The 18183-nt window shown below is 34.0% G+C and overlaps 1 protein-coding gene across 2 annotated transcripts in view; it reads right to left on the minus strand.

Annotated features, from left to right (window-relative positions):
- Positions 1–695: 695 nt before the first annotated feature.
- The window catches only part of LOC123681113 (dynactin subunit 1), a 48480-nt gene continuing 30992 nt past the window's right edge, over positions 696–18183 (minus strand). For both annotated transcript variants that reach the window (XM_045619320.1, XM_045619319.1), the window contains 9 exons: positions 11572–11878; positions 11314–11504; positions 8744–9070; positions 7551–7791; positions 7296–7498; positions 6835–7240; positions 6527–6777; positions 1291–1524; positions 696–992 (listed from right to left, as the gene is read on the minus strand). In XM_045619320.1, the coding sequence (XP_045475276.1) occupies positions 819–992; positions 1291–1524; positions 6527–6777; positions 6835–7240; positions 7296–7498; positions 7551–7791; positions 8744–9070; positions 11314–11504; positions 11572–11878 (2334 nt within the window). In that variant the 3' untranslated portion in view covers positions 696–818. The remainder of the gene's footprint in view (positions 993–1290; positions 1525–6526; positions 6778–6834; positions 7241–7295; positions 7499–7550; positions 7792–8743; positions 9071–11313; positions 11505–11571; positions 11879–18183) is intronic.

An 18183-nucleotide genomic window follows, 5' to 3' on the forward strand; every position in this document is an offset into this window, starting at 1 on the left:
AAGGAATACAGACAAATTCAAATCAAAACCAGCAAAGGTGCCGCATTGTAAAATATCGTAAATATCTCATATGTCGTATAATCCCCCTCATAGTTCTTTATTACAAGTAATTGAAACTAAAACTCATGATTAATCAGACTTGTTAGTATTCTTTTTGATCTTTGCTGACCTTTATTACGTTTTTTGGGCGGCTCCTTGATGTTTCAGGGATAATTCATCTTTTGAATTTTCCAATATGAAAGTTGATTCCTCAGAGGAATGCAAAATATAAAAGAACCGATTCATCATAAACAATATGAGAGTAGAGGGATACGATAATGAGAGAGGTAAGGAATGGAAAGGGCAAGTTTTATTTTTTTTACCAAACCTAGAATGAATCCAATTTTTTGTACAGATTTGAAATTGTTGATTTTTTGTTAATGAATATTTCCCCTTTGTTATCATCAAAATTGCGGCAGCGACGGCTCTGTCGCGGCGACTCGATTACTTTGCAGTCCATGCGCACCGGGCTTTAGACGCTTAGAGAAGTGAATATTCCTACCCTGATGATCGATATAATTAGGTTTTTCCCAATATCCAAGTGAAAGTAAAACGTATTTGACTATTGAAATGTTTATTTCTTAAAATTAATATAAAATCATTTAAACAAGTTATATACATTGAATACGATTAATAAATTAATAATGAAAAATTAATCATTGTTTGGCAGATGGTTTATTTTTCAGAATTGCGAAATTTATCAATTTTCCATTGAGAAAGCAGGAGTCCAGTTTATACAATGGACAATATGACTCATGAATTAAAGCTAATATTGCACCTTAATTTGAAATAATTGATTCACCGCCCGACATTCCGATGTATTTGCCCATGATGTTTTGTAAATTAGAAAAATCGATTTCTAAATTGTTCACTCCTATAATTGAATCCTCCTTGATGTAATTTCCAGGTATTTTTATATATCCAACATTCATTGGTTTTTCCTCGTGATAAGCCTATAATAACAAATTCATATTTCATTAAACATTAGTTCTCAAAGAAAAGCTCTAAATTAAATATTAACCGAAACAATTGAATATTTGCATCATTTGATACATATTTCTAATTGAAACTTGGTTTTTCATATCTGACTAAATTGTTAAAAAGCGCTTAATACTTAAAATGTTTGATTTATTCGAAGTTTTCTCCTTGATTTAATATAATTTGAATTACAAAATATTATATTAATTATCACAAACACACAAATCGGAGAAAGATATATGTGTTCTTCTCAGAAAATTTTTGAAAACTTACTTTTTTCATTTCAATTGTTGGAAATACAGCAAAATCAGCTTGGATATGCCCACCTTCTTTTTTCTTCAATATATTAGCAGTGACTCTCGATTGAAAGTCTTCGGCTTTTTTTTCGAGGTTTAACCATATACAGCGTTCTTCTGCAAAGTGTTTGTTCCATACTTGTGTCATATTATGTGCTTTATATTTATAAACAGATGGAAACTTCGGTTTTGCCAAAGTGAGTAAAACTTCCTGGAAAAAACCAAATAAAATTAATAGGATGAAAGTCGTCGAAAGCCAGGAAGAGTTCGAAAAGTCATTACTGTTGAATGCGCTGGACGGCCCTGAACCGGAAAAATGCATGAAAAAAAGCGCTGAATTCTATGCTGGATTATAGATTTACGTTAAGTTTACGAACGATATTCCAATGAAAGTTCAGTCATTGACAAATAATGTATATTGTGTAATATCAGAGTAATAAACATAGATAGAGGGGGCATACGTCATTTTCAGTAAGCGAATTTTGTCCCCAACATGAACATCAAATTTGACATAAGAGGCGCGGAAATGAAAAATATCAGTGATACGATATTTCACTCAATTTCATAGACATATAGACATAAACTGCTTTATAAACGCACATAAACGCTTAGAAAGTTCAGAGCTTTTGAGACTGTTTCAAAAGTTTCCATTTTTTTTTTCAGCAATTGTTTTCAAATATGATAGACCAAAATGTTAACTCACTTATCTGAAATATTTTTTTTGCCGAATCTTATATGACTTCACAGTTTCAGTTGAAAATGTATTTTTAGTACAAAATCAGTTCACTCAAAAAATTGAAAAAAATTAAGGTTCAGTAAAGAGTATGTCCTCCTCGAACATCAACCACAGCTTGACAACGCGTTTGCATACTTTCGGTTAGTACGGAGCGTAAGGGTGAAGCAGCCTCAATCAATTTATCTCCAATCTTTCTTCCTGGTAAAAGCCGTCTGAATTCTTAAAGCGTATGAGGAGGTGATTGGTGATAATCTAAAGCTCTTTGTAGCTGATCCCAAGCGTGTTTAATGAAATTGAGGTCTGCTGGGTACCGATTCATAAAGATCCCTAGGGAGCTAGGGAGAAGGAGCCACGCCCACTCTGCTAAAGCCCCCGATACAGATGCAAAATAACCATAATTTGTTCAATTGTTGATATTTAGATGTATTTTTCATTTTAAACATAAATTTTGATTCAATCGTCATATTCTAATAAATTAAAAACCATTTTATGATAGGCAACTTTTGATACAACCTACAACGTTGTCGGTTCTTAGACGAAAAAAATTGACTTCAAATCCGCTGCCTTGGACCCAGCGGTTTTCATTGCGATACAAACTTGGCAACGCTGTGACATAAACGACATTCTCTGTGACGAATGTCAAAGATGCACACGTGGGGTGTCTCTTCAAAATTCGATTATTGGTGTTATTATAATTTATAATTAGCTCATTTTACTGCTTATGTTAAATACAGTAAGTTTATATATATCACTCATGGTTTATTATAGAAAATCGAAATAAATGTATTGAATTGAAAAATAGATCCAATGTAATATGTACATTTAGCAATGGTGGAATTATTGTATGACAGTAAAAGTGACCTCGAATTACTATCAAAATATAATTTAAAGCTTTAGTTATTGTTATCCATTTGTTTTTTCCATATTTATAGGTGCTAGATTTATTTTAGATTGAGATAGACATAAAAAATAGAAATTATTTATTTTTCTGTTAATGTCACAGAAAAATAGTTCAAAGTTCTCCCTTCAATTTGGCAACGTCGATCCCCCTTCTTCCTACTTTAATTAGGGCGGAGCCTAAAATTTGGCTCCTTCTCCCTAGCTCCCTAGGGATCTTTATGAATCGATACCCTGGCGACTGAGGGGGCGTGGCCAAATGCGGAATACCATGGATTTCCAGAGCTTCATCGACAATTCTCTCACGATGGGGTGACGCTTTATCTTCCAAAAACAAGAAATTTGGCCTAATAGCAGCATAAAACAATAGAATAATGTTGTCATTAACTTGCAGTCGCATGTGATTTTCAGTTAATGAAATTCAAAAGTCGTCGAGGATGTAGATTAATGCCTCGAAGTCATCGACGAGCTGTTTGAATCAAAACCAAAACACCAGAAAAAGCAGCTGTTGCATGATTCGACAAGTCCTCAATCTCAAAGGCTCTCTACGGGTAGACACAATCAGCAACCGATCTTGTGCATGAGTGGTAGAACTTGAGCGTCCACTTCTCGGTTTTTCGGTCGTGTTTCCAGTTTCTCGATATCGATGGATGAGTCGGGAAACTACGCTGTCACTAACTCGAAAGAAATTCGCAATATCTCTCTGATTACTTCCAGCCTCGATCATACCAAAAGCCCTAGTGGCTTCATCCGCACTAAGTTTGCGTCTAGGCGTTATTGCGAAACAATTTTTCGGATTTTGAATCGATTTTGATTCTGAGAACGTAAAACAACTGATCGAAAATTCTTAGAAACGCAAACGACAAGAACATTCCTGAAACTGAGAAAGTTAGCAAACTAGGAGTAAAAAATCCATTCAGATAGAAGAAAGTAAACATTTTATTTCCCATGAAAGAACATTTGGTAGACAAGAATAGGAAACTGTCACAAAATTTTTGAACTTCCTTAACTTTGGTGGAGCAGTATATTCCACTAAATTCCATATGACATTTTACGTCTGTGCTCAATTCAAGCAATTCAACCTCACCAAACGACGTGAAACAACCGATAACACTAGGACCTAGGTGCGCAATAGTTGCTAAACCTTGGATTTCAGCAGGTATATACAGAAAATTGTCAAATAACTTTGTAGACAGTTGTTATGTGAAACCATCACTTGAGTTTTTTAAATTATGTAGAACAATTTCTACAGACATTGCCACTCTATGTAGAGTGTTGGTATCATCATGATTACAATTGATAGGACGTTACTTATCGAACAGGGTTCAGGTTTTTACAAAACTCAAGTGGTGGTTCGACGTAAGTACTGAACAAAGTAACAAGTTATTTGATAATTCTAATTCTTGAATAAAAAAATTGAAATGAAGTAGTGTGATACATTGTCGAATTCGTAATTTTTTCTTCAACACCCTATCAGGAGGACCAATATGGCATCCTCAAGAAAAAAATGACTATCGCGTCACCATTAGAATCTCTATATTGGATAATGGCTACAAACCGTATTTCGTGAAGTCATCTCCAGAAAAGAATGAGTTCTACAGAAAAAAATCTTGATTTTAAGTTTTTTCCAGATATCTCTGGAACCATTAGAGATATTTTGGATCTATTCACACTCACCATAAATTAAGCAACTTTTTTGTAATTTAATCCACCCTGTATTTCTAACGGTTTTCGTTACCCCTATAATTGTCCTCTAAATAGTTCTAACCCTGAATAATCACATATTATAAAAATATATTTATGTGGTACTTCAACAAAACATTAATACAAATGGTATTCTTGTGATCTTCCAAAAAATATTAAAATTATATTTAAGTAAATCTAACATAATACTTATTGTGGGTTCCATAAACTTCAATCGTGGTGATTTGCTCGATCGAATCATTTCTGCTTTCAATTTCAGTTCATTTTTTATTTCAAACTGCAATCAACGAGTTGCTAAAACTTTGATGGACCGATTCATATGTTCTCTATCTCAAAAGAATATATACATACATATAAATCGGTCCATCAAAGTTTTATGAAACCCGTCATAAAACTGATTTCTAAAATCATTCATTTCATTTTCAGTCAAAACTATGTTCTGTACGGACAGTTCATTTTTATGTTATGTTATGAAAGAACTTTGGAAATAACTAGTCCTCATCTGAATCCGAACTGCTGCTACTATACGAACTGGAACTTGATGGATCCGATAATATTTCAAATAAAAGATACAATTGTACAATTCTATTAAAATATACATCCGTTGAATGTAGAAGGCTTTGACCCATGGGAAATAATAAACTTGACGAAAGTTAACTTGACAATAATGACAAGACAACCCCTAGAAAGTATTGCATAAAAATTCTCTTTCTCTTTCATTCAGCATAAACATAGGCTTTTCATTACTCTACAACTGAGGGACTACGATGGGGCATCAAATGAAGCAACGTTGAATTCAAGAAATGTTTAAAAACCTGATGGTTTCAATCGTAGGCACCATCGGTAATTTACGGACGCTTTTTGACATCGCAATGCGTATTTGGTAGCGCTGACTTTCCGAATTCACCCCAACCTTAAATATTACTGCAAATTTCAGCATGGGTCTCTCATGATCTTCAATTTCAAAACTTTATATTCTATTCATATTTCAATGAGTTAATAGGGTACATTAATTGTCTAGGTTATGTTCTTATAGACCTAGTTTTATATATGTTTTCCAAGCATAGGGTGTTTTTTTATGCAATTGAGACCAACAAAAAAACATATAATTTGTATATTTATCTTAGAAGTTGAATAATCTATATTAATTATATAATTATGTGCATTTCGTTGCTCGTTAGCTTGTTATTCTGAAGGAATTTTTGGTCATTATAGTGTTCTGTGTTTTTCAACTTGGCAACTTTCAAGTATGGAGGGTAGAGATAAGGAGAATAGTCTTCCCCTTCCAAAAGAGTCTGTTGAACTGACCTAAATTAGTGGCGCCAGTGTAGCTGGAGGGTGAATTTCTTAGATTATATTCTATATATTTTTCATAGAAAAAGCTAAAAAGTACTGATAGAGATAAAGCAAGAAGTGAACATCCCCATTATCGGGAGAAAACAATTTTTCGGGAATTTTGCACTTTCGTCGGGAGAAACAAAAATAATAAAATAAAGTAAAATAATCGTCATATTCCGCTACTGATAGAAATGTCGAAATATCAACAGAAAATGGTTTTCCCATTATCTATATTATCAATATCATTACCATTGGTAATTACTAACAATAATCAATTGCATTCAAGCGCTTTTGGTTCACTAACCCCAATGTGATCGCCAACGTCGGACAAAACTGACAGGGCTCATGAATAAGAAGAAGACTACTTATCTATCTTCCCATACAATTTACTCATTAACCTTAAGACATTAGCCACACAATGACCTAATAAAGTGTCACCAGATAATAGTCCTATTCTCTACCTATAAACTTAATGTTAAAGCATATTACACAATTTCTTTTCACATCATGTATACTACAAAATTGGATTCAACTTTACCTGTTTCAAACTTTCTCCTTCTTTCATCAATTTGTCTAAGCTTTCATCCAGTTGAGGTTCAAATGAAGGTAAGGGCTTCATACTCTCCAACATATCCCTTAGTTTATTATCTGAAAGCTTCAATCGTTGCTGTTTCTCCATGTTATAAAGTTTTTTAAGATTCTGTATTTCTTGCACAAGTAGTGGGGAATCTCGAACAACAGCAGGAAGAATTGGGCCAGTTGAAGACTGTAATGATGAAAGCTGAGAACCTATAATAGATATTCGATTATTCAAATATTTTCCTTCAACTGAGTGAATTTTTATACCTGATATGCTTTTTGACATAGTTTCCATCTGTGCTTTCTTTGTAATTAATTTGAATTTTTCCCTCATTTCTCCTTTTTCATTTTCCAAAGAGTCAATATCTCTTTGCAGATGATCTAATGTTTCTTCGAATTCCTTTTCTTTTCTCTTATAATTATTATTAGCCTCCTCTAACTTCCTTTGCAATTTTTCAATAGTTAACTCATAATCTTTATTAACATTTCCAAGTTTTTTTTCAGCTAGTTCTTTCCTGATCACCATCTCAGAAAGTTGTTCTTGTTTCTCCTTCAAGTGTTTTCGCAACTCTTTCAAATCAGATTCCTTATTTTCTAAACGACTGGTTAATGTTTTTGTTTGTTCCAATTCTTTTTTCACTGTTTGAGATCTTAAAACTACTGGAGGGGTAGTCTTAAAAAATATTATAATAAATAAATTGGTAAAACCAAACACTAATACTTCATACCTTTTCTGGGCTTCTACTAGAAGTGCTTATATCAAATTCATTGTCTTGTAAAAATTGGGATATTTGTGTTATTTGTGTTACAATAAAGGTCAATGAATTCTTAATGCTTTGAACAGGTCCCAAGTCATCTTGCTCATATATCTTGTCACTGGCGTTTATTGCAATATCTTTGATTTTTTCTTGCGTGAGGCCTTTTTCAAACTCTAAAATAATCAATTAAATATGTGAATATTGCTTCTTTTCTTTATGAATTACCTGTTGAAGATGTCATTACTTGAACAGATGATTTCACTATATCTTGCAAAGTTTTCAATATTCTCCCAGATTGCTGGTAACACTGATAGAGATTTTCAAATATTTCTTTGTCCAATCCTAGTTCTGATATATTGGGATCTGTTGGTAAGCGTCTTTTAACTAATTTCAACTGCTGCTGAAGTTGTTCGCAGTTTGTTATTATGTATTGTGCTAATAAACCAATATCTCCTACATTGCCAGTCTGGAATTGCACTTAATTATACAGGGTATAACATGAGTATTTTTTTTATATTTGGTATTGATCTGAGAATATTAATTTCTATTCAACATGAAAATAAGATTAATGAGTTTGGTGGACTTTTTAAGAAAAAAAGGTGAAAACAGCTCATGGGCTTATGTTGTCCTGAAGCATTAGTGCAGTAATCACTTTTTTCCGTTATAATATCATAAGAGCATAGACAATATTCAATTATACATCGATTCACGAGACGTAATTCGCGAAACATTACGTCGAGTGAAGAGGTTTGTATAATCGCAATATATTGTCTTTGCTCGAGTGGTATTCGTTCCGATTATATAACGAATAATTTCAATAACTATAACCAAAGCACTGCATTTTGATAATTCTCAATGGCTTCACTGAGCTTGATTTTTATTTTTTGGCGAACGTCAAAGAATGTTACTATGGAGATCATCATAAAATGACAGGAGGCGAAACACCAAAACAATTATACCACGTCGTCAAGAAGTCTATTCACTTATCAATACGCCGTAACTATGGGCAATTTACGGATTCTATTGGTTCATCAGAACATGAGTTGTATAATCAGTGAAATAATGGTTACACTTGTATAAAACTAGCTGTACTTATAATTATTTAGAGATAAGAATCTAAATTTAACCGATGAAGTGTTTTTCGCAGTGGTGTACCAAATCTTAGTGAAAAGCACTACAGAAATGATAATACTTAACCACTGATGATTTCCAACGATAATTGGTGAAGTATTATTCAGCTAAAATTCAGTTCTATTATCTTGTGCTGAAATTTATTATCAAATAGAAAATTTTATTGCCCACTACACAACTCAGAAATGAATATCTGTGAAGGATTTAGGTTTAAATATTATTTAGTAATATTTAATCCCCACATTCACATTACAACCCATTTCAATAATTGAAGATTTGGTTTTTACCTCTATTAAATTTCTGATGACCAAAGCGTCATTGATGATACCGTCACACGCACTGTACAAACACTTAACATTATCTGATAACGATCTAGTGTGATTTATTTTCACATCAGCACCAAGGATGATGGGAAATAGTGTATTGAAATAAGATACACATTTCTCCAAGGCTTCTGTTGGCACATTTTCATCCAACTGATCTCTTTTCACCAACTCAACATAGCCATCTACAATTTTTTCTTGCGCTGCGATTTCCACAAAACTTCCTCCTATTTTCAGCAAAACTTCTGGCCTACATATGTTCAAGCTGTAGTAGTATTGATGTAAAATTGTCTGAAATATAATTGCAATAATCAAACATGCCAATGAATTCATTTACTGGAGTAAATCAACGCTTCAACTTTTGTTAATTACCCAAATATAGATATTGAAGATGACCAATATTTCTTATTTCATATTTTGTAAAATACCTTGTCATAATAGGATATTCATGAATGGGTAATAATATACAATCTCAAAGAATTGAATTGAAAAAATTTGCATCACTCGAAATCTGAGAACTTTTAAATAGATATTGAGTAATGATACGTCAATGCCATCATATTTAATGATTTGAATTTTTCAGTTCACTTTCATAGTTGAATATATTTGATTCAAGAATTACGAAGGACATAGGAGAATTTATTTTTAGGAAAAAATCATGATATCTAGAAGGTGAAATACTTCAAACATAATAAATCCAACTACTCTTCTACTGAAAATTGTAGTCGGCCTGAAGTAAATAGCGAATTAATAATTCGCTACTTACCTAAAGCAAACCGTTATAAAATCAGAAAAACTCGGTTATTCTTGTTCATATAAAACCAGCTGAATGTATGGATAGATATCAGAATTTGACAGCAAAATTATTTTCATTCTCCAATGATATGATTCTCGCGAAATTCTACATGAATATTTGTTTCACCATTTTGCAACTGATTCCTAATTCAATTGGATGGGGATTTATCCAATTGTTGAGAAAACAAAATTTCATTTTATGTATCAGGTGTAGTAAAAAGAAATCCATTGTTTTATCTAATAGATGTCTTTCGTTATTCGTATCTCGTGTTCTTTTTAGTCTAATCGGGATCCACTAAATGGCGTTAAAAAGATGAGATTTCGTACTACAAAAAATTTTCTGACAGTTTTGTGATTAGTTGACTTATTTTAGTTTCAGCGCGCGTCAAAGAATGACCCTAATGTCACTAGCAAAGAGAAAATACGCTGTTTTACATTTTTTCTTCGATGAAGGCGAAAATGCAAGCCAGGCGGACAAAAATATAAATATGTAGTGTTTATGGTCCAGATACTGTAACAGCCAATCACGCGCAATGCGATATCGAAGATGCACCACGCACTGAAAGGCAAATTGATGGTCTCAAAAAGAGGCTCAACGTATGGGTACAACACGAGTTAAAGTAAAAAACCTCATGGGCCGAATTTCCATCTGTGAATCGCAACAAAATCGAGCCTTTTTTTGAAGCGGTTGGTGACTGGGGATCCACTTACGACAACGTCAAGCGGAAAAGGTCGAGGTCGACACGCGGTGAGCCGGCGGAAACGGTGGCCAAGCTAGTATTGACGGCTAAGAAGTTCTTGCTGTGTATTTGGTGATAGTGACAGGAAATTATCTACTATGAGCTGCTCCCCTACGGCACAACTGTAAACTCGTAACTGTACTGTTTACAATTGGACCGTCCGAAAGAAGCAATCGCCCAAAAGCGGCCAGCTTTGGCCAATAGGAGAAGAATTGTGTTCCATCAGGACAACGCCAGGCCACACACATCGACAGTTACTCATCAGAAGTTCCGGGAGCTTAGTTGGGAGGTTCTTATGTATCCATCTTTTAGTCCAGACCTGGCACCAAGGGATTACCTTCTGTTCATGTACATGGCGAACAATTTTGCTGGTGAAAAATTCGCTTCAACGGAAGCTGGTGAAAATCGACTGTCTCAATTTTTTACCAATAGGGTAAATAGCTTCTATGAGATAGGTATAATGATATTACCTTCAAAATAGCAACAAGTTATCGAACAAAACGGCTTATATTCGACCTAAATCGGATCATTCTATGGTAATTAAAGTTTTTTTTCAGGCAAAATCAATGGATTTCCTTTTACTACACCTTTAGTATCTCCGGATCTATAGAGTGGATCTGTCCATTTACTAACTTTTCCGAGATATTCAGAAGATGAATTTACCCAGAAAATTTGAAGTCTGTAATACAGACGGTTGAGAGTTATAATGTACACAGCAGATAAAAAAACGATACAATGGATTTTGACCTCGAATTTTTCATCAGTGAGTCGAACCCAATCATTTAAATCATTCACATCATCAAAATTCGAAAATATCAAAGACATTTGGACAAAATTATAATCTGCCGTTCCCATGGAACAAGCACACTAAAATGTTTTTTCAATGTTTTTTCTACTAGTGAAATTTATATATTTTATAAGACTATTGATTGTAAATTGAAATTTTACATACCGGCAAAAATAATCAGAAAAAAAAAAACAAACATATGTCATATTTACCTGCAATGCATAAATGTAATATGCTACTCTGCATCTAAATGCATACTGGTCAATAGCATGCTCTTTGAGAATTGCTGGTCTACTGATCTTTTCAATAATTGGAAATTTATCTTTCACCTGACCAAGCAATATTTCACTTTTAGTTATCAAACGAGGTATCAAAAGCAATACCAATATAGCTTCATAATCTCCTGAAAATTAATTGTCAAAATTCAATTCTGATGGAATTAAAAAAAAATGTACGTAATCATACTTTACCTCCTCTATTCATGAAGGAGTCAGGCATATAAGATGTGAGGTACTTTATATGCTGTTGAAGTTGTTCTATATCCACTTTCCTCAATTCCAAATCAATTGCTTTCGTATGAGCTTTAGTCTCTGAAAACATTTTCTTGAAATCTAAAATTTCAGGAAGACCAGAAACAGGTTTGCTTGATTCCTTCTCCAAACGATCTTGGAGATCTATTGATTGATCTCTCAGCTTCTGAACAAGTTCCCTAAATTTTCCAATAGTGGTTTCGCGATCTGCTATTGTTTCAATTGCTGCATCTCGATCCCTCAATGCCTGAATTGAAATTAATAATACTTTAATTACCATTGAAATCAAGGAAGTTACTAGTTAGTAATAACTCTTAGATTCTGTATAGGACAGGTCGACAATGGAATATACATATAATAAGCACATATAAAGATGAATTAATTTTTACTTGAGAAAAGTAATGATATAACAGGTTGCTGTCGCTCTGATACTCTGAAACACTTATCTTGAAGGAGTTCTTTTAGTCTGCTTTTTAAAAAACCCTATGGTTCGCGCTTTCATATGTATCAGGCAATTTATTGTATAGAACAAGGCGACTCGTATTTTTTTTCTTTCATGCAAGGGAACAATAAGCAAGTTCGGGTTACGCGTTTTATATCTATAAAATTTTGAATTTTTGCCCTCCGAATCACAGCTTTCATGTATACCAAAATGTTCGAAATGAAAATACATGGTGATTATTATAATATAAAATTCTGAGAGTAAAAGGACTGACTACATGACTAGGGAGTCTTGAAGATCGTTCTTTATTGCCCACAGAATCCCTTAGCCGCCTGGCATACCGAAGCAATAGGCAATTAGCAACGGACAACAATCAATAATCAATATTATTGACTATTTCACATACATTTGTAAGGCAATATCTATTATATCGTTATCGCCTGTGTAGAAATGCCTTTTGCTCATTGCATATTGCTACTTGCTTATTCTTTCGATGTGCAAGCTCACGTAGAGGGGCAAGGGATGCTGAACATAATCAGCATGGCTCCTTTTTGGGCGATTAACATTTTTTCACTCAGAGTTTCCAGAGTGAGATAATAATAATAATAATAATAATAATTGGCAACCATATTGAAACTAATTCATTCTGAAAAAATGCCATATTACAAGTACCGACCGGAGACCATCCTGGAAAACGAACGCTATAAGCTGTACTGGGATCGTACAGTTTTGACTGATAAAACAGTCCCTCATATTACTAGTCGATAAACATCAAAAGACAGCATTACTCATTGACGTAGCAATACCAAATAACAACAACCTGCGTCAAAAGGAGGTCGAAAAAATTTCAAAATATAGAGACCTCGAATTTCAGATAAAGCGCCAGTGGGGAATGATATCAACGAAAACTATTCCAATTATCATCTCAACAACTGGAATAGTGCCCAAAAATCTCAAGAGGAATATCAAGCAACTGGGACTTAGTGAGTATATATGTAATATAATGCAAAAAGCTGTTCTTTTAGGTACTGCCAGGACGGTGAGAAAATTCCTAGGAAGCGAAGGACAGGTCCAAGGATCACGTGTAAGAGGACCAGAAGTTCGACGAGAACCAGGGGGACCACAAGGACCGGACACGACCGAGCTCTACCCTTCTGATATTTTAAATATCTGGGATTGAGTGAATGTTCCTCTTAGCGAGGAGTGAGAAGCCGACGGCGAGGAGAAATCCTACGCGTATAGGCAAAAGTCGGAGATAATAATATTTATTGATTCCAAAAAATTACATGACTGTAAATATGGAACAAGTCAAATTAAACAATTATCTCTTACAGTATTCTCTGAATTCTGTGATGTTGTAAGGTTCACATCTTAATATAAATGCATAGAGAGCTTTCTTAAATTATCTGGGACAGATTTTCCCTGTTCCTGCGAAAAAAATTCTTGTTAAACGAAAATTCCCTTAAGAGTACTCCCTTGGGCCAAAATGATTCACAAAACACTTTCTTATACGTTTCATCATTCGGTAAACCTATACTGAAAGCAGAATTTAGAGCAAGCGTCTCGAGTTTCTTCACAATTATGTGTTCATTTCCGTCGATATTCTTCAGAAAAGCTAAAATATCGCCCTCTGAAATATGATTTCCTGCAATTTTTCCCACATAAATCCAACGTCTCCTAATGGCACCATGGATTGGAGTTTCTACGCAGTAACCCACGATACAACCCACACAGCGCCATCCGCAGGACTACCGCGACAGCAGTGTTTGTATATTACTCGATAGTTCGCGACCAAATCGGGTATAGCCAGTGAGTTAGTGATACGTGGCAACATGAACAGATATCGATCTAACATCTAATAAACAAAGCTTCAATTTGTTACTGAGATTCTCATACAACAATTGCATCCCCAGGGAACTTTTGTTACACAGAGGCATCCTGCAACGGAAACCTCTAGAGCAATCTGGTAATACAATTAATCTTTCGTTATCAACTGCATCCCCTGTGGAACTCTTGAACACATCGCCATCACCATCGTACAGACCTAGTGTTTCAGGTCCGAGTCCTAAGTCCGTTATCAAGTGCATTCCCAGAGGAACTCTTGAAACACGTCGCCGTCGCCATCACCATCGTACATACGCAATCCGTAAATTCGAGGGATTCGAGAAGATTTTTCCCTTGGGATGAGAGATTTTCTGATTTCTATCGGAAGCTTCGAGGCAGTGATGAGAGCTTTGGTTTTCTTTTCTAGATAGGTTGTAGGGTCCTGCGGGGTGGTTTTGTATTCTGAAGACTTCAGAAGGGATGACATCTTCTCCACGTAGTCAGAAGTGTTGAGAATAACCGTAGCGTCACCCTTGTCGGCTGGAAGGACAATGATATCGGTATTATTATGGAGATTTCTGAGACATATTCTTTCAGAACATGAGATGTTTGATGGAGGAAGTTTGGCTCTCCTTAGGGTGCTGGCAATGTCCTGACGTGTTTCCTCGGCTTCGGTTGGGGGGAGGTGCGATATGGCGGATTCCACCTGAGTAATGATAGTTTCGGTCGGTAGTTTGTGTGGGGTGATACAAAAATTGAATCCTTTAGATAGAAGCTCTCGAGTGGTTTGATCGATGGGGATATCGGAGAGATTGTGCATCAGGACAGGGGGGTTGGATGTTTGTTTAGGTGGGATTTTGTGTTGGAGAAGAAAAACAGTTTTTTCTTCTGGGTATCGGTCTTTTTTGCACTTATATGATCTGCCTTTTCGATAGAGATTCTAAGTGTCCCAGATAATAGGATGGATGTTAGCAAAGCGATAAAATTCCAAAGTGATGATAAAGTGACGAGTTGGTTGTATCGTCTGATATTGTGGATGGTTTTTCGGATTAAGGCATGACTGCACTTTGCGAGGATGTTCACGGTTGAAGGTGAACCGTCTGGGTGTTTTAATCGAAAATTTGTAGGAATGACCTTGTTGTCTCGGCATGACTTGAGGAATGTTAAGTAACAAAGAACATGTTCTCTAATGAGTGTAAATGCTTTTCATTTCATTAAAAATATTAGTACCTACCCTAAATAATAACCGTCAAATTATAGTCAGAAACGTACCCATGGGGATAAAAACAGCCATATCTTTTTACTTTGAATAACAAATGACTTGTGTGATACCTTTTTGAAATCACTATAAAATATGCAATTTATTGGTGTAATGTGCAGCAGTAGCTCGGTTCATTTTTTTTCAACTACGATGGGCTAAACTTCATGAACAAAATAATCCACTACCAAAATTTTCAATAAAAATATTTCTCACAGCCCCCCTTAAAAATGTTCGGAGAATGTATTTAATGTAAACGTTAAAATCATTCTTCAGCAATATTTTACTGAAAAAATTAACCAAAAAGGTGTAAAATTGTACCAACCGTGAAGACAAAACTATTGAAAAGGGCAAAAAATCATTATTTTCAAAAAAAATACATATCTCGAAAACGGTAAGACTTTTATGAGAGGAATTTTGTCATAGCAGGTAGGTTATCCTTCGATCTACATTCTCCCTCGGTTTGACGTGGTCTTTACGGGACACCCTGTATATATTAGTCCATAATAAAAATATATAGCAACTTTGGGGCGACATGGATTGCTTGATACGGGAAATAGAATAGCAGGAACTATGGAGCTTTTATAGAGTCAACGGTCGACAAAAATTCCTAAAAATACATACAGTCAACAGGCTGGATAGTGGAGTTCTCAAATACTAAATCAAATATACTATCTTCGAAATTCTTGAACTTAACAATAAGACCTCAAGGGACTTAGCGCAGATTCCAGTGGAACATACCATGAGCTTCCGAAAATACATCCTTTATTATTATTTCATTTTTCTTAGTTGTAGATAATCAAGAAATCAATGCCTTTGAAGCCCAAATGCTTACATGTAAGTGTGGATTAGCAAGATTCCAATAAATATTCTTTTATTATTAATTATATTTGTGAATGGTCTACCTAATTATATTTATTCATTTATTTGAAAATACAACTATTACTCAAGAATTTGTTGTTTCTATAGTTGATTTAAAGTTAAATTTATTTTAATTATTGATTTTACATTTCAATGAATTTTTGATATGGCCAAGCATACTCTTAAAAGTTATCTTCCTCCGACTTTCTGTATTTGTTCTATATAGTAGTCCAAGAAAATGATCAATGAAATACGAATTTTGAGGTTAAAACTTGAATTTTCGATATAAGTTACTTTGAAGCATCTAAAAACGAACTGTGAAAGGTTTTTTTGAATTCACCCCCGAGAAGGGGTGAAAAAAAATAAAAAAAGTGTTTTTTTTTAAATTTTGGGGAAATGGTGAGTGTTAGAAAAAAAAGTTTCGAATAAAAGTTGTAGAGCGTAAAATTTTACATAAAAATGTTCTCATAACTGTTTTTCCTAAAATTGAAATTAACTGAGATAGGATAGCTAGAAGCTAGGGGATGATAACAGGAACTTTAAAAAATCATAAGTTGTTGAAAAATTGAAAAAACCCATAATTTTTTTTTTTAAATTACTTATATGATTATAAACTTTAATTCTAGAGAAAATTTTTTTTTTTAATTGTTTATAAAAAAGTTATAACAATTTAAAATTTTTATTTTCAAATTAAATCAACTTTAACTGATGAAAATATATATTTTTTTTTTAATAGATTAATATTTTAAGAAATTGACCATACGCGTTGAAATTTAATTTTTACCTGTTCTTTTCAAGCAGGTATAAAATAATTTACCTGGTGAAAGATATTGTGTGGCGGCGACTTTGCTTTTACTACCGACTTCGGTACCTCATGCATGGAAAATACTGTATTACATCAAATTTTGGAGTCGATCTGAATCAAAAACTTTTTTTGGCGAAAAAATATCCAAGGTTATAGTCTTGGTTTTTTCGAAAAATACGACCGATCGAATTTGAACTTATTATGGTGTATTTAGATAGTTTCGAGGATGTACATTCCGAATCAGGCATCGATTTCGATCAGAAAAATTTGTATACACATTTAAAGCACTATTTTTCTACAAAATTAGCCATATCTCACCTCTGGGAAGTGCTAGGAAGAAACCGATGGTAGATGTATATTCAGAATCGAAAATTCTGCATGTAACCAAATTTTGAACGTGATCCGCCGCCAATTTTTTTTTCAAGAAAACACCCACAAAAAAAGTCTGATATGGTACTCAAATGAAAGGCCTCGTTGGGAGGAACTCAAAAATGGTCTAACTTTCGATCTGGGATCAACGGTTCTTGAGTTATAGCAGTTTTTTGGGATTTCAAAAAAAATTAAAAAGTCTGATATGGTACTCAAATGAAAGGTCTCGTTGGGAGGAACTCAAAAATGGTCTAACTTTCGATCTGGGATCAACGGTTCTCCCAACGAGACCTTTCATTTGAGTACCATAGCAGACTCTTTAATTTTTTTCTAACACTTACCATTTCCCCAAAATTTCAAAAAAACCACTTTTTTTATTTTTTTTCACCCCTTCTCGGGGGTGAATTCAAAAAAACCTTTCACAGTTCGTTTTTAGATGCTTCAAAGTAACTTATATCGAAAATTCAAGTTTTAACCTCAAAATTCGTATTTCATTGATCATTTTCTTGGACTATAGGTAGTATGAACTTTTTCGTCTTGTTTCTCGGTTTGTTATATTTTGGACTCTCTTCAATAGATTTTGACTCTTTTTATGATTATTTTTTTATATAGTACTTCAGTTGGATATTCATATGGATAGATAGATAGATTTCTTCATTTCAAGTATATACAGATGATGTCAAAATATAAGTACATATTTACACGTTACAAATTGCACAGTACGATACAATCAACGACAAAATAAACAATTTTTAGAAGGATGACTAGAATTTATGGGACAGAAACTCATCCATCGAGTAGAATGCATTTTTTTAAGCAAGCTTTTTATTTTTTTTCTCAAAAGCATTGTAATGTAGTGATGTCAGGCTATCCGGTAGTTTGTTATAGAGTTTTAGACTATTATATATGAGCATGTAAGATTGACGAATTAACTATAGTATTATATACACTGAGAGAAGTGTTTATTTGATATTATCGAAAATGCATTATAGT

This window comes from Harmonia axyridis, chromosome 5 (genome assembly GCF_914767665.1).
Source record: "Harmonia axyridis chromosome 5, icHarAxyr1.1, whole genome shotgun sequence".
Classification (NCBI taxonomy): domain Eukaryota; kingdom Metazoa; phylum Arthropoda; class Insecta; order Coleoptera; family Coccinellidae; genus Harmonia; species Harmonia axyridis.